The sequence below is a fragment of the Gopherus evgoodei genome, chromosome 9 (genome assembly GCF_007399415.2).
Source record: "Gopherus evgoodei ecotype Sinaloan lineage chromosome 9, rGopEvg1_v1.p, whole genome shotgun sequence".
Taxonomy (NCBI): Eukaryota; Metazoa; Chordata; order Testudines; family Testudinidae; genus Gopherus; species Gopherus evgoodei.
In genome coordinates, this window is record NC_044330.1 from 79,102,260 (window position 1) to 79,127,171 (window position 24,912).

The window sequence follows — 24,912 nt, forward strand, 5'->3', positions numbered from 1 at the left end:
GTTGTCTGAACTGAAGCTGGGTGTGAGACTGTTCTCTTCTGCATGTGTATTCAGCTTAGTCCCTTCCAAACAAAACCTCTGTCTATATTTTTCCCTCTGATGTTCCTTTTTTGGTAGTTCCATGTCATTATGAATATAAGAATGGCCCTACTGGGTCAGACCAAAGGTCCATCCAGCACAGTATCCTGTCTTCTGACAGTTGTCAGTTCCAGACGCCCCAGAGGGGATAAACAGAACAGATAATCATCAAGTTCTCCATCCCTTGTTGCTCGTTCCCAGCTTCTGGCAAACAGAGGCTAGGGATACCATTCCTGCCCATCCTGGCTAATAGCCATTGATGGACCTGTCCTCCATGAATTTATCTGGTTCTTTTTTGAACCCTGTTATAGTCCTTGGCCTTCGTGACATCCTCTGGCAAGGAGTTCCACAGTTGACTGTGCATTGTTTGAAGAAATAACTTCCTTTTATTTGTTTTAAACTTGTTGCCTATTAATTTCATTTGGTGACCCCTAGTTCTTGTTTCATGAAAAGTAGTGTAAACACTTCCTTATCTACTTTCTCTGCACCAGTCCTGATTTTATAGATCTCAATCATATCTCCCCTTAGACATCTCTTTTCCAAGATGAGAAGTCCCAATCTTATTTATCTCTCCATATACGGAAGCTGTTCCATACCCCTGATAATTTTTGTTGCCCTTTTTTGAACCTTTTCCAATTCCAGTATATCTTTTTTGACATGTAATTTGACTGTAATCAAGATGTGAGCATACCATGGGTTTATGTAGAGGCAACGTGATATTGTCTGTCCTATTATCTATCCCTTTCTTAATTATTCCCAGCATTCTGTTTGCTTTTTGGACTGCTGCTGCACATTGAGTGGATGTTTTCAGAGAACTATCCACAGTGACTCCAAGATCTTTCTTGAGTGGCAACAGCTAATTTAGACCTCATCATTTTATATGTATGGTTGAGTTTATGCTTTCCAATGTGCATTATTATGCATTTATCAACAGTAAATGTCATCTGCCATTTTGTTGCGCAGTCACCCTGTTTTGAGAGATCTTTTTGTAGCTCTTCGCAGTCTGCCAGGGTCTTAACTATCTTTAGTAATTTTGTATCTGCAAATTTTGCCACCTCACTGTTTACCCCTTTTTCCAGATAATTTATGAATATGTTGAATAGGGCTGGTCTCAGAACAGATCCCGAGGCACACCACTGATTATCTCTCTCCATTTTGAAAACTGACCATTTATACCTACGCTTGGTTTCCTATCTTTTAACCAGTTTCCAGTCCATGAGAGCACCTTCCCTCTTATGCTGTGGCATCTTACTTTGCATAAGAGCCTTTGGTGAGGCTGATTAATTCTGTTTTATCAGGTAAAAAGCTAAAAAGGCATGTGCTTCTTCCTTTGACCAATAAGAGGATCTTGTTTAAATCTACGAATCGTCTTTCCTTTCTAAATACTTCATTCAGTTACTCAGTTTGCGGCTGCTGTAGCACCAGAAATATCTTGTTTTATTGTTCTGTAGCACCACGTACAACCAAACAAACCAAAAACAAAACCCCAGACCTCTTTTTAAGTTATTTTATATATATTTTTGGTAAAAGCCACAAGCTAGTTACATTTTGAATCTAGGCATTTACACATTGCTTGTCACCGCAATACAGTAACTGATCACTTAACGTTGTCATGTTGCTGATCAGTTGGAGAACATGCGCATTTAAAGTTGTGCAATGCTCCCTTTATAACATCGTTTGGCAGCTGCCTGCTTTGTCCACTGCTTGCAGGAAGAGCAGCCCATTGGAGCCAGCTGATCAGGGCTTGGAACCAGGGTGAACTGGCAGCCCCCTTATCAGGGCTGGCTCCAGGCACCAGCAAAGGAAGCAGGTGCTTGGGGTGGCCAATGGAAAGGGGCAGCACATCCGGGTCTTTGGTGACAATTCGGCAACGGTCCTTCCCTCCGAGAGGGAGTGAGGGACCCACCGCCAAGGAATGAAGTGGTGCGGTAGAGTTTCTGGGGGCGGCAAAATAGCTGGAGCTGGCCCTGCACTTTATTAGCTCCCATTCCCCTAAGTTCCCTGTGTGGCAGTTGCCTAGCAGGCTATCAGTTACTGGCAATTCAGCTGTCCCTCCCCACACAGCCATGTGCTGCTCCTGCCTTCTGCCTTGGAGCTGCTCTCCGGCGCTTCCTGCTTGCTGGGTGGGGAGGAGGAAGAAGGGAGCTAATATCAGGCCATCCCAACAGAGCCACGTGCTGCTCCTGCCCTCTGCCTTGGAGCTGCTCTCCAGCGCTTCCTGCTTGCGGGGTGGGGAGGGGGAAGAAGGGAGCTGATATCAGGGTGTCCCCTTCCCCCCTACTCCTGCATCCTGCTTGCCCCATTTCCAAAGGGCAGGGGGGACACACAACAGGGCTCAGGACGGAGGGAGCTTGCTGGCAGGAGCTGCTGTCTCAATTTGCTGATCTATTTAAAAAGGCAATGTAGTTAATGTGGTGTCAGTGTACTTAAAGGGGAAATGTGCATCTCTCTGTCTCTCTCACACACGGTGTGTCTCTGTCTGCCGTGCTGTCTCCCCTCCCTCCAGTCGTGCTGCCTTGTAGAGTGTGAGGCTACATTAACAACGTGCTAACCCTTGAGGGCTCAGCTGATTGCTAGTTCATCAAAGCCGATTGCTAGTTCATCATTTAGCAATGAGGCATTCCCTGGGAAGTATCCCACCCTCTGACTTACCACCTCAACCAAGCTTCACAATCATTATCGCTGTGTACCAGTATTAAATTGTTTGTTTAAAACTTGTGTGTGTATATAGTCTTTCATCTGGTGAAAAACATTTCCCTGGAACCTACCTTCCTCCCCATCCCCCGGTCCATTTATATTAATTCTTATGGGGAAATTGGGTTCGCCTAACATCGTTTTGCTTAAAGTCGCATTTTTCAGGAACCTGTCTACAATGTTAAGTGAGGAATTACTGTACATGAATGTCTTTGAAGTTCTAACTATTGCAAAGATCTTGCTATTAGGATTATCCAGTGAACACCCCCAGAATTATCTGCTACAGTCTTTTAAATACAAGTAAAATGTATTACAGTGTGTCAGCTGTGTGACTACAGAGACTTTTTTGTATTGAAAGTGCCTGCTTGCTTCCTGCATTCCTTTGCTTAATGGTTCCCTCCAACACTTTTTTTATTATGAAGTGCCTCTCATGGCTTCTTTAATAGAGATATTTAACAGAATTAAATGTTTAAACTTTTTGCTACAAAAGTCCTGTATAATTTGGTACAAACATATTAGTTACAGTGGAAAGATCCAATTTCCATTAGTAATTCAGGAATTGAGACATTTCCTACAAACAGTTGCAGCTGTATATGTTATATAAGCAGCTTGGATCAGGAAACTTGTCCATTGTAATTACTGGAAAGAGCCTTGCACATGTGGGGCATTGTGTAATAATAAATGGTTGCTAATCAAATGGAGAGTGAAGTGAAAAAGCTAAAAGTAAATTTTGGATTATATTAAGATCAATTATATATTTTTGCTATAGAATTTTTTAGGGCTGTCAGATGACTAAAAAAAATCTCAACTAATTGCGCTGTTAAACAAAAATAGAATACCATTTATTTAAATATTTTTGGATGTTTCCTTATTTTCAAATATATTGATTTCCAGTGCAACACAATATAAAATGTACCGTGCTCACTTTATATTTTTATTACAAATATTTGCACTGTAAAAAACAAAAGAAATAGTATTTTTCAATTCCCCCATTACAAGTACTGTAGTGTAATCTCTTTATAATGAAAGTTGAACTTACAAATGTAGAATTATGTTAAAAGAAACTGCATTCAAAAATAAAACAATGCAGAACTTTAGAGGCTCCAAGTCCACTCTGTCCTTGTTCAGTCAGTTGCTCAGACAAACAAGTTTGTTTACATTTGTGGGAGCTTATGCTGCCTGCCTCTTGTTTACAATGTCACCAAAAAGTGAGAACAGGCAGTTGCATGGCACTCTTGTAGCAGGCATCGCAAGATATTTACTTGCCAGATGTGCTAAAGATTCATATGTCCTTTCATGTTTCAGCCACCATTCCAGAGGAAATGTCTATGCTCAATAATAATCCAAAACAGTGCTGACCAATGCATGTTCATTTTCATTATCTTTTCTTTTTTGGTGATTCAGATTCTGTAGCTTCCACATCAGAGTGGGGCTCATTTAAGACATCTGAAAGCATGGTCCACACCTAGTCCCTCTGAGATTTTAGAAGGCACTTCAGATTCTTAAACCTTGGATCAGGTGCTGTATCTATCATTAGAAGTCTCGCGTTGATATCTTCTTTGCATTTTGTCAGATCTGCAGTGAAAGTATTCTTAAAATGAAGAACATGTGCTGGGTCATCCTCCGAGACTGCTATACCATGAAGTATATGGCAGAATGCGGGTAAAACAAAGAGCAGTAGGCATACAATTCTCTCCCAAGGGAGTTGTCACAAATTTAATTAACACTATTTTTTTTAACACACGTCATCAGCATGAAAGCATGTCCTCTGGAATGGTGGCCAAAGCACGAAGGGTCATGCAAATGTTTAACATATCTGGCATGTAAATACCTTGCAATGCTGGCTACAAAAGTGCCATATGAACGCCTGTTCTCGCTTTCTGGTGACACTGTAAATAAGAAGCAGGCAGTATTAGCTCCCATAAATGTAAACAAACTTGTTTTGTCTTAGTGGCTTGCTGAACAAGAAGTAGGACCAAGTGGATTTGTAGGCACTGAAGTTTTACATTTTTTGTTTTTTGAGTGCAGTTATGTAACAAAAAAAATCTACATTTGTAAGTTGCACTTTCAGGATAAAGAGATTGAACTACAGTACTTGTAAGAAGTGAACTGAAATGATTTTTTATCATTTTTACAGTGCAAATATCTAAATAATATAAAGTGAGCACTTTACACTTAGTATTCTGTGTTGTAATTAAAATCGATGTGTTTTGAAAATGTAGAAAACATCCACAATATTTAATAAATTTCAATTGGTATTCTGTCGTGTGATTAAAACTGTGAGTAATAGTGATCAATTTTCAAAACTGCCCAGTCAAATCTAGCGAAAAAAATAGGGCTGTCAATCGCATTTAACTCACACAATTAAATAAAAGAAATTAAACAGTGAGAGCTTGCTGAATTGAAATGGTCATACCTAACTTTTATTTCCTCATGTAAGCGGAACTACAGCTGATATTGGCACCTTAATGACCATGCCGTATTTAATACATAACTTTGAGGCAATTTAGTTACAATAAATATACAGGTATTATATATTTTTACTTATGAATCACATTAGCATTAATGAAATTTTGTCTGATTCTCAGAGGCTCATTGGGGGGTTCTGGTTGCAGGGGCATGGCAGTGGGACTCAGGAGATCCAGGTGAAGATGGTGGAGGTCTGGGTGTGAGGAAATGGGGCTGGGTGTTGGGACTTATTGGAGATTTATGGGGTAGGGGTCCAGGTGCAGCAGGTTGAGGATCAGTGAGCTGAGGGTCTGGGTATGCGGGGCCCATCGGAGGGTCCAGGTGTAGGTGCATGTGGCTTGTCAGGGTGAGGGTTCAATGGGCCTTTTTAACAAAGAAGCCCTGCTGTTGCTGCTGAGGGGATGCTGCGTGCTGGGCTTCCGCTTCCGCCTGCGATTCCCCTGTCCCCTTTTATTCTCCGTCCCCCACCCCTCATTCTCACATTCTCCTCCCCCGGCCCTATTCCACTCTCTTCCTTCCTCACTGCCTCTCTCCCCACTCCCTTATACTCCTCTTCTGTGTGCTGCGAGCCCTCCTGTTTTCTGTGCAAGAGTGCCTGCCTGCAGTGGGCCTGGGTAATGGGAGGTGGTGGAAATGAGGGGAGGGAGGGTGACTGGCACTAGGACCAGGAGGCGATGTTCAGCTGCAGAGACAGCAGAGCTGAGATGCAGCCTCCTTCAGCTGGGCAGTTCTGTGCCTGCAGAATGAGGGGGGCAGTGGCATGTAACCCCATCTGTCCCCCCGCCCTTGCATCTGTGGAAGGGGAGCAATGCCCCCCAAAAAACTGAACCAATGGTTGTCCCTCTCCCCTCCCCTCCCTTCCATGAGCAGCTTCTCTGCTGTTTTCTGCAGAGAAACAGGAAATCTGCAGGGGGCGGGGGCGCTGTTTTCTGCGGGCATACAGTCCTGCAGAATCCCCCCCAGGAGTAAAGTGTTTATATGAATTTCTTGTATCCAATAATGTATGGATTAAAATTTAAAAATTAGATCGATGAAGTAACGTTGGAAGTACCTTTTAACTGTCTGGATCTTCTCTGATATGGTCGCTCTTGGCCTACTGTGCTAGACACATTTGATTCTGCCTCCAAGGAGCTGCAAGCAGGGGGAAAGACATGCTATAATGGATCTGCAGACTTCTCTGCTATAATAAAATGTCATCTTAACTCTCACAAAAATTTCCTATTTTCACTATGTTTAATTCTAGAATTTCATTGCAGAATACTTTACAAGGAAGCAGTGCTTTTTACTTAAATTTGAAGTGGAAAGGTATAAATGACCCTGAAAAGTAGGCAGATTTCAGATTTTAAAATTTGTAGATCTGAAATGTAATATTAAACATAAATTGAAAAGCTTTAAAAAAACATATTAAATAGTATATTGCCAAATCATTAAGAGTTTGTGTAAGACTTAAGTTTTAGAGTAAATACATTTAAAAAAGCTGAAAATAATTTCCTCAGAATTCAAGGTTGTTTCATTTGAAACCATTTATTCATGTAATGATTTTTTTTTGTGGCCAGTACCATGACATTTAGGTATACGACTAACAAAAAACAATATCTCATTGTTTCCTGCATTGGACGGCACAAATAACCACTCCAGTCTTTCTTGTAGCCGCAGTGCAGTATAACTAAAATCTTAATGAGACAAATACTTCACAGTTGAACAAATGTTTGATCAAACAGATGTGTTGTGTGCTTTACTTAACTTAAACCTGTATTTCTGTCTTAATAACAGAAAGTGCAAGTTCCACAGCTAGAGATGCTCCATCAAAAAGCAACCTTTTGGTTCTCAAGAGCAGAGATCTAGGGACTCCTGGGAGAATGGGAAGTATCTCAGCTGATCTCCACTGTCACATAGGTCCTGATCCCAAGCTCATTAAAGTCAACTGGAATCTTTCTATTAGCTTCAACAGGATTTGGATCGGGCCAGTGATGCATATAGAAATTGGAGAGAAAATCTCTAAATCCTAAAGCGCAGCATGGGGAGTAATCCTAACCTCTGAGATCTTAAGTTTACATTTAATAATAACATACCAGTGCTATTTTCACATATTTCATAGCTCATGATGTATCTTTTTCTTCACTGTCTTTCCTATTATGTCCATTTTAATATACAAGGAATTGTCATCTTTGACAAAAAATAAATCCACCATTTCGGAAGGAGATAATTTAAAAACAGCTGAGCAATCAATATTTAACAGAGTATTTCTTAATTCTTTTTTCATGTGGGTTTGCATTCCTTGTAACTTGATCTCTTCCACAGCTGTCCACAGGTGACTACATTTGCCCACAAATTACCTACTTATAGATTACTGGCACTTTGTCTCTTGCAGCAAAACATGAAGCCGTATGCTGTCCTCATCATCTTCACTACTAGCACGTAGCAATAGGTGGAGCTGCAGATTGGATACTTAACTGCAGCACCCTGGAATAGCTGAGATGGTTTTGAGACTGTATCTAGGTCGTACAATGTTAAATGCAGTATCAGGACAGTATATGATTCATGAAATACACTTTGACGATCCATAAATTGCACAGCTGGCATGGAAAAGTTATGTAAATTGTTTAGTTAACTGATGTAAAATGGACAAAAGAAGTAGGAAAAGATTTTTAATCTACATGTGTATTACTAATTAGGAATAAAATATACCTACTACTAATTATTTAAAACAGCCTGTTTGTCAGTTATGTCATTCAAGTTTGTCAGTGTGTTCAAAACAGTTTTAAACACATGATGTGACATAGTCATGTCATTTAAAGTGTTAAGTAGTTGAATTGGAATTGGCACCTAAATTATTGTTTATGAAAGTAGCCATGATAACTGATACTTAAAAGGCTTGGATCCTGGCATCTTTTAGAGGGTATCTTACAATAATTAGCTTTTCTTATAGAACAAAAACTTCTGCCATACCTCCTCAAATTATAATCTTGTCAAATCTTGCAAACTCTTCAGGCTTAGTTGGTAGTTGGATGGAAAATTTCAAGCATAAATCTAAAATAGTGGTTCATGATTCTTCAGATGGTACTTCTTCCTTTGATTAAATTCTGAAGTAGTTCCCCTGGTATTGCATTAGGTGCACTGTTTCTGGAGGTGTAGCATCTTTCAGATAAGATGTAAACCCAAGGTCTTGACCACTTTTAATTATTAAAGAACCCTGTGCATTTTGCTCAAGATCAACTTAGGACAGCTGTTCTAGCCAAATTTCATGTGGGTAATTACATTCTGTGTATCAAAAACTAGCCCTGCATTTTCAGTTGAATACAGTAGTCGTCTGCTGTGCTAGTTACCTAGTATTGCTGTTACTTTCATCCTTGGAGGCTGCTGCACTTCAGGTGGTGAGCCTGCATGTTTATAGTTTGTAAAATGGTTTTTGGATGTATAGGGTGTGTGTGTGTGTGCGTGTGTGTAAGGTAATAAATGTAAAATAAGATTATTAGATTGCAAATGCTGGTTTTGAAATCTTTGTATGCATTGCTTTAAGATTTATAGGCTTCTGAAACTGGTGGTAGGGCCAAATGGTGCAAACTACAGGTGTTGTCTTTTGAAATAAGATATTCTGGTACATTGCATGGTATATCAGTGAGAAAGAGCTGGAAGCTTATGCATAATATGATTTGTAAATGGACATCAATATGCTAACTGGCTCAGTGTGCACATAGAAATGGAACATTTCTTGTAGGTTTGAAACACTGCTACAGGGAAGCTCAGTGCCTACTATTTGAAGTGCCCTTTGCCTATGGAATTGTCTAGTAAACAGAATGAACTTTCCCAGAATGGATGCAACAGTTCTGTTTTCTAAGATAAAAGCAACGTGTAACATGGTATTTCATCATAGTACAGTAGTCAGTGACACAACAAAGTTGCACTGAATCTTCATAACTTTTTCTATTTTGCTAGTTAAGATGACAATTTTCACCATCCCTCAAAGTGGTAGGTCTTAAAAATGAAAAGGTTGCAAGAAAACCTGAAATTTTACCTTAGTGCGTATTGATGATTTGAAATAGAATAGCCCATGGTTCATGCTGATTCCTGAATAAGGAAGACCCTGTCATATTTTGTTGACATTGTACAAAAGTCATTTAATTTGATCATCTTTAAGACTGAGTGTAGGCATTTGGTTTCAACTGAGTATTTTACAAGTTATACAGACAGCGTACTGTATTTAGTACTTAACTGTACTAGGCAAAAGAAACTTCAAGGAAAATGAAGCTGTTTGAAAGGGAAAGTATTTTTCTATTTAGGCTAGCTAAATATTTTGTAATGTTTTTTTCTCTGCTTTTTTTCTGTAATCTGATTTTTGTAATTTATGAGAATGAAGTGGATGATAATGCTAACTTAGTTCTGAGGGGGAACGGAGGAATTTTTACCTGCCCTAGAGAACCTGAGTAGAGTAGAAGAGTTATGTTCCAATCAATGTCTTAGGATCCAGGGGAAAGGAAGCAACTGAGTTTGCATTCTATAGGTCCAAATCCAGCCGTCTTTATTCTGGCAAATAATTTGTTGATGTCAATGTGACCTATTCCTAAATAAGGATTTGAGGCCATGTTTACGCTCTGGGGAGTATAGTGGGATAGCTACGGCACCACTCCATAATGTGGTTGCAGCCTGCAGTGACAAAAGGGGTTTTTCTGTTGGTGTAGGAGCACCACCTTCCTGAGCTGTCATAAACAGATAGTTAAGGGTTAATGTCTGTTTTACTTGGAAAGGGTTAACAAACAGTGAACCAAAAACACCTGACCAGAGGACCAATCAGGAAACAAGATACTTTCAAATCTCGGTGGAAGGAAGCCTTTGTTTGAGTTTTTTGGGTTTTGCTTTGTTCTCTCTGGATTCTGAGAGGGACCAGACATGTAAGCAGATTCCTCCAATCTTTCTGAAAAAAATCTCTTGTGTTCTAATTTTAGTAAGTACCAGGAAAAAGGCGAGTTTAGTCTTTTGATTGTTTTCTGTATTTGCAAATGTGTATTTTGCTGGAAGTATTTTAAATTGTATTTCTGCTGGGGGGAGGCTTCTCTCTAGTGTCTATAAGCTGAAAGACCCTGTAACTTTTACCATCTAAATTACAGAGACAACTTTTACTTTTTTCTTTTTCTTTTTCTTAAAAGTTTTGCTTTTTTAAGACCTATTTGATTTTTTTCCCCCTTGTTGAGGCTCAAGGGAATTGAGTCTGTACTTACCAGGGAATTGGTGGGAGACAGGGAGAGAGAAGGGAGGGGGGGAAAGGCAGAATCCCTTTGTTTTAGATTCACGGAGCTTGAATCTGTCTATCTCTCCAGGATAGGGGGAGAGAAGGGGGGGGGAGAAGGGGGAGAAAAAACCTGATTTCTCTGTGTTGTGATTCAAGGAGTTTGAATCACGGTGATCTCCTAGTGTACCCAGGGCAGGAAAGATCTGGGAGGAAGAAAGGAGGGGAAATGGTTTATTCCCCTTTGTTGTGAGACTCAAGGAATTTGGGTCTTGGGGTCCCCAGGGAAGGCTTTTTTGGGGGACCAGAGTGCCCCAAAACACTATATTTTTGTGTGGTGGCAGCTTATCAGATCTAAGCTCGTAATTAAGCTTAGAGGAATTCATGCTGGTACCCCATCTTTTGGATTCTAAGGTTCAGATTGGGGAATTTATATCATGACATGAGTGAAAGTAGCTAGGTCGACGGAAGCATTCTCCTATTGATTTAGCTGCTTCTACATTGAGGTTTAGGTTGGCATAGTCATGGTATTCGGGTGTAGATTTTAAGTGTGGACTAGACCTGAGTTAAAGACCATAGAATAAGGTGTTTGATGTCTAGATCCTCCTAGTGTTATCTAGTCTTGGGTTCTAGGGTTAACCAGGACTAGGCAAAACATTTTTAAACATAATACGCAATATTTTAGCATTTTTTAATCTAGTACAAGTCTTCAGTTTTTCCTAGGGTTTGAGCTGTCTCAGGGTTTGGCAACCTTTGGCCCACAGCCCACCAGGGTAAGCCCACTGGTGGGCCGGACCAGTTTTTTTACCTGCAGTGTCCTCAGGTTCGACTGATCGCCGCTCCCACTGGCCGCGGTTTGCCGCTCCCACTGGCCGCGGTTTGCCGCTCCCACTGGCCGCGGTTTGCCGCTCCCACTGGCCGCGGTTTGCCGCTCCCACTGGCCGCGGTTTGCCGCTCCCACTGGCCGCGGTTTGCCGCTCCCACTGGCCGCGGTTTGCCGCTCCCACTGGCCGCGGTTTGCCGCTCCTGGCCAATGGGGGCTACGGGAAGCGGCGCAGGCTGAGGGATATGCTAGCCGCCACGTCCCACAACCCCCATTGGCCAGGAGCGGTGAACTGCGGCCAGTGGGAGCTGCGATCGGCCAAACCTGCAGACGCTGCAGGTAAACAAACCGGCCCAGCCCCCCAGGAGGTTTACCCGCTGAATGCTGCAAACTTATGAGTTTGTCAGTTTAACAAAGATATGCTTCAAACCAAACATGCTGCTTCAGGTAGAATAAACAAATTTATTAACCACAAAAGATAGATTTTTAAGTGATTATAAATCAAAGCACTAGTCAGATTTGGTGAAACGAAATAAAAGCAAAACGCTCTCTAAGCTGATCTTAACACTTTCAGTGCCCTTACAAACTTGGGTGCTTCTCACCATAGGCTGGCTGGTTGCCCTTCAGCCAGGCTTTCGCCTTTGATCAACGCTTCAGTTGTTTGGTGGTGATGTCTGTAGTTGGAGTAGAAGAGAGAGGGGGAGAGCATGGCAAATGTCTCTCCCTGTTATCATGTTCTTCCCTCTTGGCTTTGCCCCTCATCCCAGGGTAAGGTGAGCATTACCTCCTCAAAGTCCATGACTGACAAAGGGAAGGGGAGGGTGACTCACTCGAGAATCCAACAGATCCTTTGTTGCTGCCTGGGCCAGTGTCCTTTGTTCCTGTGAGGCTGGGCTGGATTTGTCCCATACATGCCCTGATGAGGTGTTAACTGCCCCTCTGGTCCTGGAAAGTTTTGCTTGGGCTTGTTTTAGCCATGACGACACATTTTCAGCCTCATAATTGTATACATGAAATTACAACCTATAGCATTAACATTATTATAACAACAATGCTCAGTGCATCGTGAGCCTTCTGAAGACATTTGACATGGCAAACTTTGCACTGGATACCACACAATCATATTGTAAGGATGAACATGGGGGTGTAGGGGATGCCCCCGAGATAGTGGCACAGTAGGCATCTTCCATTGTGAGTTAAATGTTCTTTTGATGGGCCACTCAATTTGAATAGTCCCTCCAAGATGTGCTGGCTAACTACTCCTGGGCTAACGCCCACATGGTAAACATTTGAAATCCAGGTTTAGAGCCAGTACTCTTAAGTTCAAATACAAAAATGATACATGCATATAAATAGCATTATCATATTCAACAAATCCTAACCTTTCCATAGACAGCTTATCTGACAACCTTTGTACAATATTTGTTGCAGTTATATTAGTGGTAGCAACAATGATCTACATGGTCATATTTTAATCAGATAATGTCATAGGTTCTACATTATTTTATTCAATGTTTTATGTGTAAAATGTGTATTATATAATGTGTCATCGTAAAAAGGTGCACTGTGTAGGTGAAAAGAGCATTGTCATAAGTGAGTGTGGTGAACGTGTCCCCCTCCTTATTCCATTATTTCTTATGGGGGAAAAAATTCCACTATATACATTGTTTCAGTATCCATCCCCCTTTTCAAGAATGCAATTACAATATGTACAGGGGACCCTTGTGCAGTGTTTCCTGTGGATTTAACTCACCTGCTATACTGACCTAATAACTCCGCCTCCAAGAGGCATAGTGCTTACTTAGTTAGGTTAACATAGTGTCTGTACAGACACTGTGATGCTTACATTGTTTGTTGCTGCCTTTGACAGCTGCCTTTGACAGCTGGAGTCCCGCTGTCCCAGGGCTGACAGTGGTGCCCCAGGATTGCCCATTCCCCAGAGTGCCCTACTTAAGTCAATGCAGGCACTCCTGGCGAGGGTGTACACAGACAATAGAAGGAGCGCAGTGTGGACACAAAGAACCTATTTAATTACTGTGGTGACCGCAGGTCGACCTAACTTAAGTCAACTTAATTTTGTAGTGTAGACATGCCCTAAGAGTTCCTCACACCAGTTCAAGCAGAACTGATGTTGATTTCCTTAGAACACTTTTAAAGTTAGTAACTACTTGTCCTTATAACCTTTTAAGATGCTACATGATGTATTTGAAGTGAATTATCAGGTTGCTAAGATGAAGAAATCTTACTGTGTCCTTTTTGAAGAGTAGAACTGGTTTTGTGCTTGAGGAAATGGAGAAGAGAGAGGACCTATAGTTCTCTTTAGTTTCTCTCTCTCTCTCTCTCTCTCTCTCTAGCTGAATATGTAGTTTAAGTAGCTCTACCAGAAATCAGGTCATGATTCCGAAGAATGGGTGATAGTAAATCTTATTGGGTCTCCTGTAACTAGGCAATTAAAATATTTGAAAGAGAGAATATTTGAAAGAGTTTCAATTGGGCTGGTATGTGACAGTAAGGTATACCAGTGTCTCTAGTGCTACCACTTTGCTCTCCAAAGCTTTAGCTTTAATTTTGAAGTCTATAGCTATTATGGCTGAGATGCACTCAGGCCTCATGTACACTGCCACTTTACAGTGCTGCAACTTTCTCACTCGGGGGGAGGTGGGTGAAAAAACACCCCCTGAGTGCTGTAAAATGACAGTGTAGACAATGCACCAGCGCTGGGAGCTACTCCCCTCGTGGAGGTGGTGGTGAGGTGGTTTTGTTGTTGTGTGTGTTTTTTTTTTTTTTTTTTTTTTTTTTTTTTTTTTTTAGTAGCAGCGCTGGAAGAGCTGTGCTGGTGTGGGGTTGCGGCACCAGCGCTGGGAGTCTACACAGCCATGTTAAAGTGCTGCTGCAGCAGCGCTTTAACTTTGCTAGTGAAGACATGCACTCAGTTTTGTTTTTGAAGCTGACTATCGCAGTTATATCTTCCTGCTTTTGAGGAACCTGAAAGAATAGCTGTACGTCGTATGAACTGCCCCATTCATTTCAATTAGTGCTTAATCAAAGAAATGATGCTCAAAGGAATCTAGCAGTGTACAGAGTACCTGTTGAGTGGGGCGTAGAGTCTAGGGAATGTGCATAGTCATATTTTAAATGTCTGCCTAATCTGTGATGTCATAAATGATGTCTCATGTAGGCAGAGTATTTAGTAGAACTCTACCACCATTTATCAACTTTGATTCCTGGGCTGAAGTATAGTGAAAATCACTTTATTTTCAAATAACTTGGGGTCTGTAGCAGTGAGGTAGATGCTTCAGAGCATCCCATAAAGTTTCAGGCAGTATCACATAGAAAATACTGATATCAAGTCATCTAGGAGAGAGGCTGATGACAAGATTCCACAAAGAGACGCTAATAGCATTTGCAAAGACACAAATGCTGTGTAATGTAACAATAAATTAATAAGTTCTGTGGCAATGTTCTGTAAGTTCCTTAGGATAATATTGAAAAACCTCTTATTGACACTGAAATTTTGTATTTGATATTTTAGCATGAATGTGTTAAGGCTTAATCTAATAAGATGAGCCTTTTTGGCTAAATTGTATGGCACTGACAAAGTAACTCTCTCATTCTATTTAATACATGCACTTTATAAACTGTTAACTGTTAACCATTATTTTATAGGTTTGCCTGAATCTATCATTGCATCTGCATGCTCAAGAAGTGGCCAGAGGGTTCTACATGTTGACTCGTAAGTTACTCCAGTGATACACTTCATTGATCATTTAAGTGTTCGGAAATAGATTAAAATCTCTAACTTGAACTGATTCTATGATTCTAAAATATGTAGCCAAAATTACTGTTGCAAATCTGCTTTTTGGGGGAGGTGAGTGAGGGGGAGAGCTTTGTGAGAATCTCAGCATGAACCATTCCCAGCTACATATCTTATGGGGCAAAAGATAGTGTCTGGATTCAAGTACAAGTTGCTGAACTGAGTACAAATGTAGATGCCTAAACTTAGACACTAAGGGCTTGTTTACACACAAACTGCTACAGTGGCAGTCTCAGCTGTGCCACTGTAGCATTTCAATGAAGATGCTAACTGTGCCAATGGGAGAATCCATCTCTCCAAGGGGCGGTAGCTAGGTCGATGGGAGAATTCTCCTGTTGACCTAGCATTGTCTACACTGATGGTTGGTCGGTTTAACTGCATCGCTCATGGTTGTGAACCTTTCACATCCCTGAGTGGCATAGTTAACCTGAGCTATTTCCTAGTGTATACCAGGCCCTAAATTAAAGTGACTTGGTTTTCAGAGTGCTGAGCACAAGTTGCTGCTGTTGACTTTAATGGGAGTTGAGTGCCCAGCCTGTAATGCCAGGTCACATTTTTAGGTGATTACCGTTAGATACCCAAACTTGAAGACTTTGGTCAGACTATCCTGAAAACTCCCTACATCGAGTTGCCTTTTTTTTTTTTTCCCCCTACCTTTCATCCACTTTTTTAACAACTGTTGACTTGATCTCTGTCAAGGCTGATTCCCCACTATGATGCTTCGAGTGCAGAAGGTGGGGGCCCACAATGACTAAAAAATTAATACTATTCACTCCAGGCTTGTATTAAACTCCCAAGATTACAGCTTTTCTCTGACCTTCAATTGACAGAATCTGCCATCACCCAAGTGCAAAACCTCTTTGACAATCCAGGAAGGCACACTTGACAAATTTCTTCCTGTGGGGTACCCTCAGGCCCTTTCACCCCCCATCTCCCAGGAAGAGCTGAGAAGAACAAAGGAAATCAGCTGTTGCCACCAGCTAATTAAACAACATGTGTACAAACCTCTTAGAACACACAAATCCAATTCTGTTCTTAAGAAAGGTAAATTGTATTTATAAAAAAAAAAAATCTGGGGCTTAGGCTTTTGCTAGATTAAAAAAAAAATTACAAGAATTAAGTATGAAGAATAGCTCTCTTGAGGTCCATCTTAAAGGTTACAAGCTAAACAAAAGCACCTGGGGTTAGCACAGAGGAATCCACAAGCCATAAAGAAATAGACGCAATTAGGTTTATCCCTTTTATCTAAACATTTCCTGATTTACTTACATATCTGGATTTTTAAATGAGTAGTTTCTAGATGTGATACTGATAATTTTTCATACCTGGCCCAAGCTTCTCTCACTGCATAACTGCTCCCTGTCTGCCTTTCCCCAAGAACGACAACAGACAAAAGCGGAATCTTGTTTCAATTTTAAAAAGTTCTAGCCTTTCTACTGGCTCTTTTGGCCAGGTTCCCACTCACTTCCTTTTACCTGTGCATAGCAGTGAGACTTTTTAACCCTTTACAGGTAAAGCAGTTAAAGAACAGCTATTAAGAGGGATTTTATAGCTAGCTGGCTGGCTGGGTTCATAAAAAGGCGTTCTCCTTGCCCCCTCTTCATTTATCACAGCCTCCCTAGCTTGGTCTTGACCAGTCTCTAGTTTCCAGCCTTCTGTTGTTGCTTTATAGTATTTTCTCTCATCCCAGCTGTCATTTGTCCAAGAGCTTCCAAGTGTCATGAATTTATTGAGACACATGCGTTTGACAGCCCTATCGCTGGCAGTTCAGGTTCGCTCATCTAGAAGGTGTAATTCCACGTATGGCCACTGGAGGCTGCTGTGGAGGCAGACTTCCAGTGGATTGTCTAGATAGGTTTTCATACCAAGCTCATCACCGAAGTATCTGAATGCCTTCCAATAGTACATTAAGCAACATGACTATGACTAACATCTGTTGTGTGTGTTCGCTCATCCTCTGCCCACCAGTATTGCTTGTCGTATTGGTTCATCTTCAGCCAGCTGTTTATCCATGAGCTCATCTCATGCAAGCAGTACGCCATTTTGGTGGTAGCGGTGAGGGGGTAGGCGGTGAAGGATAGGTAGAAACATATTACTGGCATTGAGTCTGTCGTCTGACCAGTTCATCTAGTTGCTGCACGTACGTGTTGAAAAGAATTAGAGAATTGATCCTTGTGTGACTTCACAAGTGAGAGTTCTGGTAGGAGAGATGTAGTTTCCCGTCACTACTTGTTGGTATGTCCCTTTTAGAAAAGACTCAGATTGTTTTAGTGTATTACCCTTGATCCTTGCACCTCTTTCTAGTGAGACAACAGTATCTCATGGTTGACAGTGTTGCATGCTGCAGAGAGGTCCTGGGGGATGATATCCATTGACAGCTGATCATCCAAAAGTGCCACTAAAATGATTTAAATTTTTCTTCTCCTTTGAGTCTTAAGAGTGCATGTGGTTCACATTTGCAAACTTTTTCTCTGCAACTATTAGGGCTACATGCTTTTTCATTTAAAAAAATAGAAAAGCTGAGATTGTCATGCAATGTGACTCCAGCAGTTGGAGTTTAAAGAAAATACTAAAAATTATGAAAACTCATAAAAATTGGTCAGCTGGTGGGAACAAAAGGTGAGGGAACTCAGTATTAACACATGCCCTGGCTCCACACTGTGCACCCCAACCCCCAGCAAGACCCTTTGTATCTGCAGCCAGACCGCTGCCCCCCCAAAAGACCCACTGCTTCATAGCCAGACCCTAGCTCTGTCTCCCAGAAACCTCAGCCAGATTCCAGTCCTTTTCCCTCCAGGGAGACCACAGCCATGAGTTCCCCAGCTACCAGAGCCCAGACAGAAACCAGCACCCACTCAGCTACTTCAGTTCCTTAGACATCCCAGCACTCCATCCAGCTATCCCAGGCAACACTGAGATATCTGAGCCTTCCCTGTTACCTGAGACACCTTCCAGCACTCACCTAATTTAGCAGTCTCAGACATCTGCCAGCACTTCCACCTAACCCAGTGCTTTAGATACTTATTTTCCTCCCTTCGTGCCTTAGCCATGCAGTTGTCAATCTTTGTACAGGTCCCTGTCCTCATCCTCCTCCCTGCCCATAGCTGGTTGGGGAAGCGTATATTGTCCATAAAACTGAAATTTATAATCATATGCAAATTGTATGAAAATATTCGAAATTAGTTTATTAAACATGCCAGAACTGTCACATGGAGATGCACAAAACTTGCCTCAGTCAGTTCTCGAAGTAGCAGCAAAAAGGGACTGTACAGTGAGGGGAGTTGGGGCACTTCATGAACAGAATAGGGTTGTTTAGCAGTGGGAGATGATGTGCATCAACCTGGCCCTTGCTACAGTGACCAGAGACCATTCTCCAGGGTATCCCAAAAACTCTGGGAACTGGCCAGTCCCTAAACTGGTTAATCCTGAAGTTTTACATTTTAAGATTATGGGACATCACAGTTGAATACTGCAGGCTCCAAGTTTAATGTAATTTGAAATTGAGTTGAGTGGAAAATGTCCTGTAGATTGGAAATATCTTTTTCTTTAAGAATCTTTAACTGCATCATCAAGAAACATGTAGTAGAGAATCTGCAGCAGCGCATGTAAAGATGGCGTAGAATCCTAAAAGGTGCTGAATCCTGCAAATGTCATTACTGTGCATAAGACATCCATAAGACATTGAACAGGAGCAATGTTAATTGCGAACAGTACTTGGAACATGGAAAAATGCAAGGTTTGAAGAATAGTAAAATGCTAAATTGTTGGAATACAGTATATATTTTAAAAAATAAACTTGACCATTAATAGGCACCTTTTTAAGACCTAGAATTACTAAATTATGATCAGTTAATTTTAGACTTTAGATTTCACCTCCCACAGTAACACAATATTGTGAATTTACTATTCTGTTCTTTGTTGAATTCGATAATTGCTTCTCATCTTATTTCTCCAACTTTAGTATATAGGGTTTATTAAGCTATGTAATAATAGCTGGCTACTGTAGCTTCAATTTAGAGTATTCATGTCTTTTTGGTAATGGTAAAAGACCCGCAAATTATAGCCTACAATATCACAGAAGTAGGCAGCAATTAGAACTGTGGAATGCAGATTTTTATTACTGTTTCCTTAGTTTTAGTTCCTGTGTTTAGTTACATTCATACATGCTTTTGCTTTCATTTTCAATCATGAAAATGAGAATTTCCACATCTAATGATACTCTTCTGCTGCAGATAAATTTTCCAAATCTTGTAGAGGCTATAGGCTTGCCAGGTTACAATGCATCATAAATTAGAATTCATATATTCGGAGGAAGGGGAATAGGACATATTTATACTGCACAAAAAAATTTAATAGGCAAATTTTACAATCATCAGAGTGGTAGCCGTGTTAGTCTGGATCTGTAAAAGCAGCAAAGAATCCTGTGGCACCTTATAGACTAACAGACGTTTTGGAGCATGAGCTTTCGTGGGTGAATACCCACTTAGTCAGATGACAGATTCATAGACTCTAGGACTGGAAGGGACCTCGAGAGGTCATCAAGTCCAGTCCCCTACCCTCATGGCAGGACCAAATACTGTCTGGACCATCCCTGATAGACATTTATCTAACCTACTCTTAAATATCTCCAGAGATGGAGATTCCACAACCTCCCTAGGCAATTTATTCCAGTGTTTAGCTATCCTGACAGTTAGGAACTTTTTCCTAATGTCCAACCTAAATCTGCCTTGCTGCAGTTTAAGCCCATTGCTTCTTGTTCTATCATTGGAGGCTAAGATGAACAAGTTTTCTCCCTCCTCCCGATGACATCCTTTTAGATACCTGAAAAGTGCTATCATGTCCCCTCTGTCTTCTCTTTTCCAAACTAAATAAACCCAATTCTTTCAGCCTTCCTTCATAGGCATCACAAAGATGCCGCCTTCATATTTGTGAATCAAGCACTGAGTTGCTATATGGTCCATGGTATGTTCTGGGTGACCACAGTCGCACACTGGTGAGTCTTCCATTTTTCATTTGTGTATCCACCTCTGCCATGGTTTGTGTGGATGTGGTTTAGGGTTCCCCATGAGCTTTGTGGGAGATCAAAATCAGGGATCTTCTGCTTCGGGTCTTTCACGGGGTGTTTATTTGTGACTTCTTGGGAACTCCATTTGGTTTTTCAAGCTTCAGCAGGGTTGAAGTTGCGCTATTGAAGGTGGATCCAAAAGGGCCTACACAACTTGAAGCAGTGGTGAAGGACGTTTAATCCTAGTGAAATGCCTGTATTTAACAAACATGTCCTGTGGTCAGCTCATAGACTCTAGGACTGGAAGGGACCTCGAGAGGTCAACAATCCCTCATTGACAAAAGCAACCTTGGATCATTTGTTGTATACAATATGTGCAACAGTAGTTGAATGATTACTTATTAAAAACATCTTCCACAGACTTGGGAGTTTAGTGACCAGCAATCAACAACGGTCTTGTGTACAGTGGGGAAAAATCCTGAATTCTAGCTGTGTAAACACACATCAATGCACCAACTTCTGAGATTTGAGGTCTACCTTTTTCTTCTGGTCTCCAAAAAATGGGTTAGATACTGAGCTCACCAGAACTGTCAACTTCTATCTAAGCACCAGCAGCAAGCGTGGTTTGCTTTTGGGGAAAGGGAGGGAGGGAAATGTGATTTACTCATTCAACCCCTAGGGCTGAATGGACTGCCTTCACTAATTCTCTACTCACCCAATTTAGCTTAGGACAGGGATACTGAAATTCTATTACAATGTGCCAATAATACTTCAAAACCAGGGATGAGTTTCTGGAGGGAAGTATGAAACAGCTACTCCCCAAGTCACTTTTAAAAAAACAAAGGGCACAGTAAAGTTTGTCCCTTATCAGGAATCTAAAGTTTGCAGATCCTGTGAATAAAGATGCCCTCTAAGAAATGCCTAGATCACTTGGCACAGCTTTTGGAAGACTGTTTCATTAAAAAGTTCTGCTGTGCAGAGGAACATTTCATTAGTATAAACCAGCCCTCACTAATGAAAGTGGGTTCAGGTGGCTATTCTGCAGCCAGAAACCAGTTCTTGATTTGCTTATAATATGTAAAGGCTGCAAATTAATCCATTAATTATTTGAATTGAGGGCTTGATTCATCTTCCATAATTCCTGTTAAGTTTAAAGTTTCACTGAAAGTAGGATTACTACACCACCACTTTATACTGTATGAAGAAACAAGGACAAACAATCTGATCATATTCTATCCTCTAAGCACAACTATCTGAAGGCTTTACGTAACAGTATCACGTACTGTAAGGATATGTAGATTACTGAAACGGGGAAGATGATGTTCTAATTCCTTTGGTAAAGGAAGATTAAACCTCTGCTTGAAATGTACATCTAAGTTTTTAAATGCCATTCTAGATGGCTTCTTCTCAATGGAATTCTTTTCCTACTTAAGTAGTGTAGAATCATTTTTCTCTAGTCTGAAATACAATTTTTCAAAATACATTGTGCTGAGCTACAGTTTCCCCTCTATTTCAGCTGGGTATATATCCAACCTTCACTGTGTGTCCTAAACTGGTTGTGATGTATTGCTTTCATGTTGGGCCTTTCACCTCAGAGATCCCTACATTTCAATGGTAGGCAAAGTGAAAAGCAGTGTATCAGTTATTTTGAGTTTAGCTGTCTGCACAAGGATTCCAATTCACCTTAATATGCCACCACCTGCACAAGAGGATGTTATTCTCAAAATAATTATAAAAATGAAAAATGCAGATTAGAGATACTAATTACCACAGAAGGCTCCATCAGCAGCCAAAGTTTACCAGAATTCTGCAGTTAAAAACTGGACAAATCCTCCTACTCATTTTTTTCCTTCAAGTTTTTAAAGGCAGTTTGCTACAGAACAGTTTGAAGGTCATTATTAGGTTCAAGTGTAGTTCTATTCTGAAGAATTACTAAAAGGCCAGCATAGGGCTCCAGATGTATCTCAATTACCTAATTCCAAGTTTGTGCAGTCTGCAGGAGTAAGATCTGTTTTCTAACCAGCAGTACCAGAGACTCAGTCTGGGATTGGAAAGTCTAGCTGGGTTCTCTCTCACTTATCTAATATTGGCACTAAGGCTTCTGTGCACCAAAACTTGAACAAATCTGCCCATAGCTGTGTTAGAACTGCAGTGCTAAAAGTAGTAATACTAAGTTATTTTTGTGTTTCCAAAGCAAGCTAATGACTAAACACACATGGATTTCTTGATTAAGAGGGTTCCATTTTTGTGTAGTTATTTTTCCAACCAGGATCTCACTAACAGTGAAGATGTGTTTATAGATGTGGGAAAGATAGAATTAACCTAATTGCCTTCTATGAGGAAATAACTGGGTCTGTGGTTGAGGGGAAAGCAGTGAATGTGTTATTCCTTGACTTTAGCAAAGCTTTTGATACAGTCTCCCACAGTATTCTTGCCAGCAAGTTTAGAAGTATGGGCTGGATGAATGGACTATAAGGTGGATAGAAAGCTGGCTAGATCGTCGGGCTCCATGTCTAGTTGGCAGCCGGTTTCAAGTGGAGTGCCCCAGGGGTCGGTCCTGGGGCTAGTTTTGTTCAATATCTTCATTAATGATCTGGAGGATGGCGTGGACTGCACTCTCAGCAAGTTTGCAGATGACACTAAACTGGAAGGAGTGGCAGACACGCTGGAGGGCAGGGACATGAAAAAAAGTGGGTATTCACCCACGAAAGCTCATGCTCCAAAATGTCTGTTAGTCTATAAGGTGCCACAGAATTCTTTGCTGCTTTTACAAATTTTACAATGGTTATCTGCTATTTAATCTTAAAATTAATCACTTATGTAAAAAGCTGTTGTCAAGGGCATTTTAGATTTTATTTGGGAGTATGTATAATTCTGTAGACTTTTCAAGATTTTTTTCTGACTTAAAATAGGAATATTCTTATTTTTATTTTGGTGAAATATTCTATGATCTTCATTTCTAGATGAATTTACAAATTACTTAATCTTATTCAAATAACCAATCAAAATAATCTATATTCAAAATGTTGTTGTGTTTTATATTTTGGGTTATTGTCTTTAGGATTATGGAATAAATTATTTCTAAAAATGAGAATTTGAGCCTACTGAAATGCTTTTTTGTGTCATAGACATTCATCATAATAGTGTATATCTGCTTTTCTCTGCAAATATTTAAAGAAGTTAGTTATAAAATATGGAATAAGTGTAAGTAAAATTTTGAAGTATGTTGTGTGTTGCTTGCATTCATTACCATATGTTGATTATTGTACCACTTTTAATCTCCAACCACTGTTTGTATTGATCATACTATGCCACATAGGTGATAATGGTAGATGGTTCTGAAGTGGTCCATTATAAAATCCTAAGTACTAGCCTCTGTTGATGATGATGCTTGGACAGTGTTTATAAATCAACAGCAGCTAATCTTATTTAAAATAGTCATGTCATTGCAATGTTGCCATAAATTCCTATAGACAGATTTTAAACTCAAGTTAGCTTCTGCCAAAGTGTAATTCAAGGAGCCCTATTTCTATGTGCCAGCTATCTGTCTCAATAAATGTAAAATCTGTGGTTCTTTTCAGGGAGCTACATTTACTGTAGATATTAATGAGCTGTTGACATGTGAAATTTCAAGGATAGATGTTAAGTGATTTAGAAAAGTAATTTGCAATTCAAAACTAGTTTAGTTTAAACTTGAGGTTGCTAAAGGGAAGTATATCAAAACTAAAAGTTGATTACTTTGTGCACTGAATACAGCTCCCACAATAAATGGTCATGTATATGGGACTTTTTTTCTTAGCATGTGTTCTATTTTTATTGTACCCCTGCTTATTTTAAGTTTAATTTTTGGTCATATTGGGGTGGATGGTGGAGATAGAAGTCTTGAGGGGGAAAACTTTCTTTGTATCAGCTTAGTTTCTGTTTAGTTTCTGAAATGAAAATTCAGTTTAGATTGTTCCCTTGTCTTTCACAGAAAGGCTTATCTAAAATTTCAGAGCTGGTTTTTTGTTGTTTTTTTTTTTTTAAATATATTCCTTTTCACCACTGCACACTCTCACACTCACACTCTCTCTCTCGCTCTCTCTCTGCCTGCAGATAAGATGCTGCTTCTCCTCCTATTGAGATTTAGAGTTAGTTCTAAAGCTGTCAGTCAAGGGTAGGTAAAAGAAGATACCAAAAATGTTCTGCCTTTGTGGTAGTCATCTCAAATGCTCCTGTTTTGTTTGTTCCAATGACTCTGGGCATATTAGCAGTATGAGTTATTTAAAATTCTTTTTGGAGAGCTTCTCTTTTTTCGCAGAGCAAAGAGAAATATCAGACTATGCACTGAACTCTTAAAGAGTTGTCTTCTCTTCCTCCTCCTAAACAATAAATTATGTGTAGCTCAAAAGCTTGTTTCTTTCCGCAACAGAAATTGGTCCAATAAAAGATATTACCTCACCCACCTTGTCTCTCTAAAGCAGTGGTTCCCAAACTTGTTCTGCCGCTTGTGGAAGGAAAGCCGTTGGTGGTGCGGGCTGGTTGTTTGTTTGCTTGCTGCAGCTGCAGGTTTGACCGATCGTGGCTCCCAGTGGCTGCGGTTCGCTGCTCCAGACTGGGCAAAAAACCCTTAAGCCAGAGAAGAATTTGTAGCATGACCTTGGAAAAAAGTTGAGAGAACACTTTAGGGTAGAGTACTCCCTGGAAAGGGGCTTGGAAGTGTGAGCAGCAAGCCACGGCCACTGGAGCTGGAGCTCCTGCTGTTTGAATCCACCCCACCCGCCAGGGGCTTTCCACGCACAAGCGGCAGAACGAGTTTAGGAACC

The 24,912-nt window shown here is 40.6% G+C and overlaps 1 protein-coding gene across 1 annotated transcript in view; it reads left to right on the forward strand.

Moving 5' to 3' along the window:
• CHM (CHM Rab escort protein) overlaps positions 1-24,912 on the forward strand; it is a 144,669-nt gene that overhangs the window by 10,381 nt on the left and 109,376 nt on the right. Inside the window, exon 2 of the mRNA XM_030574380.1 lies at positions 14,955-15,021. Within this exon, the coding sequence (XP_030430240.1) occupies positions 14,955-15,021 (67 nt within the window). The remainder of the gene's footprint in view (positions 1-14,954; positions 15,022-24,912) is intronic.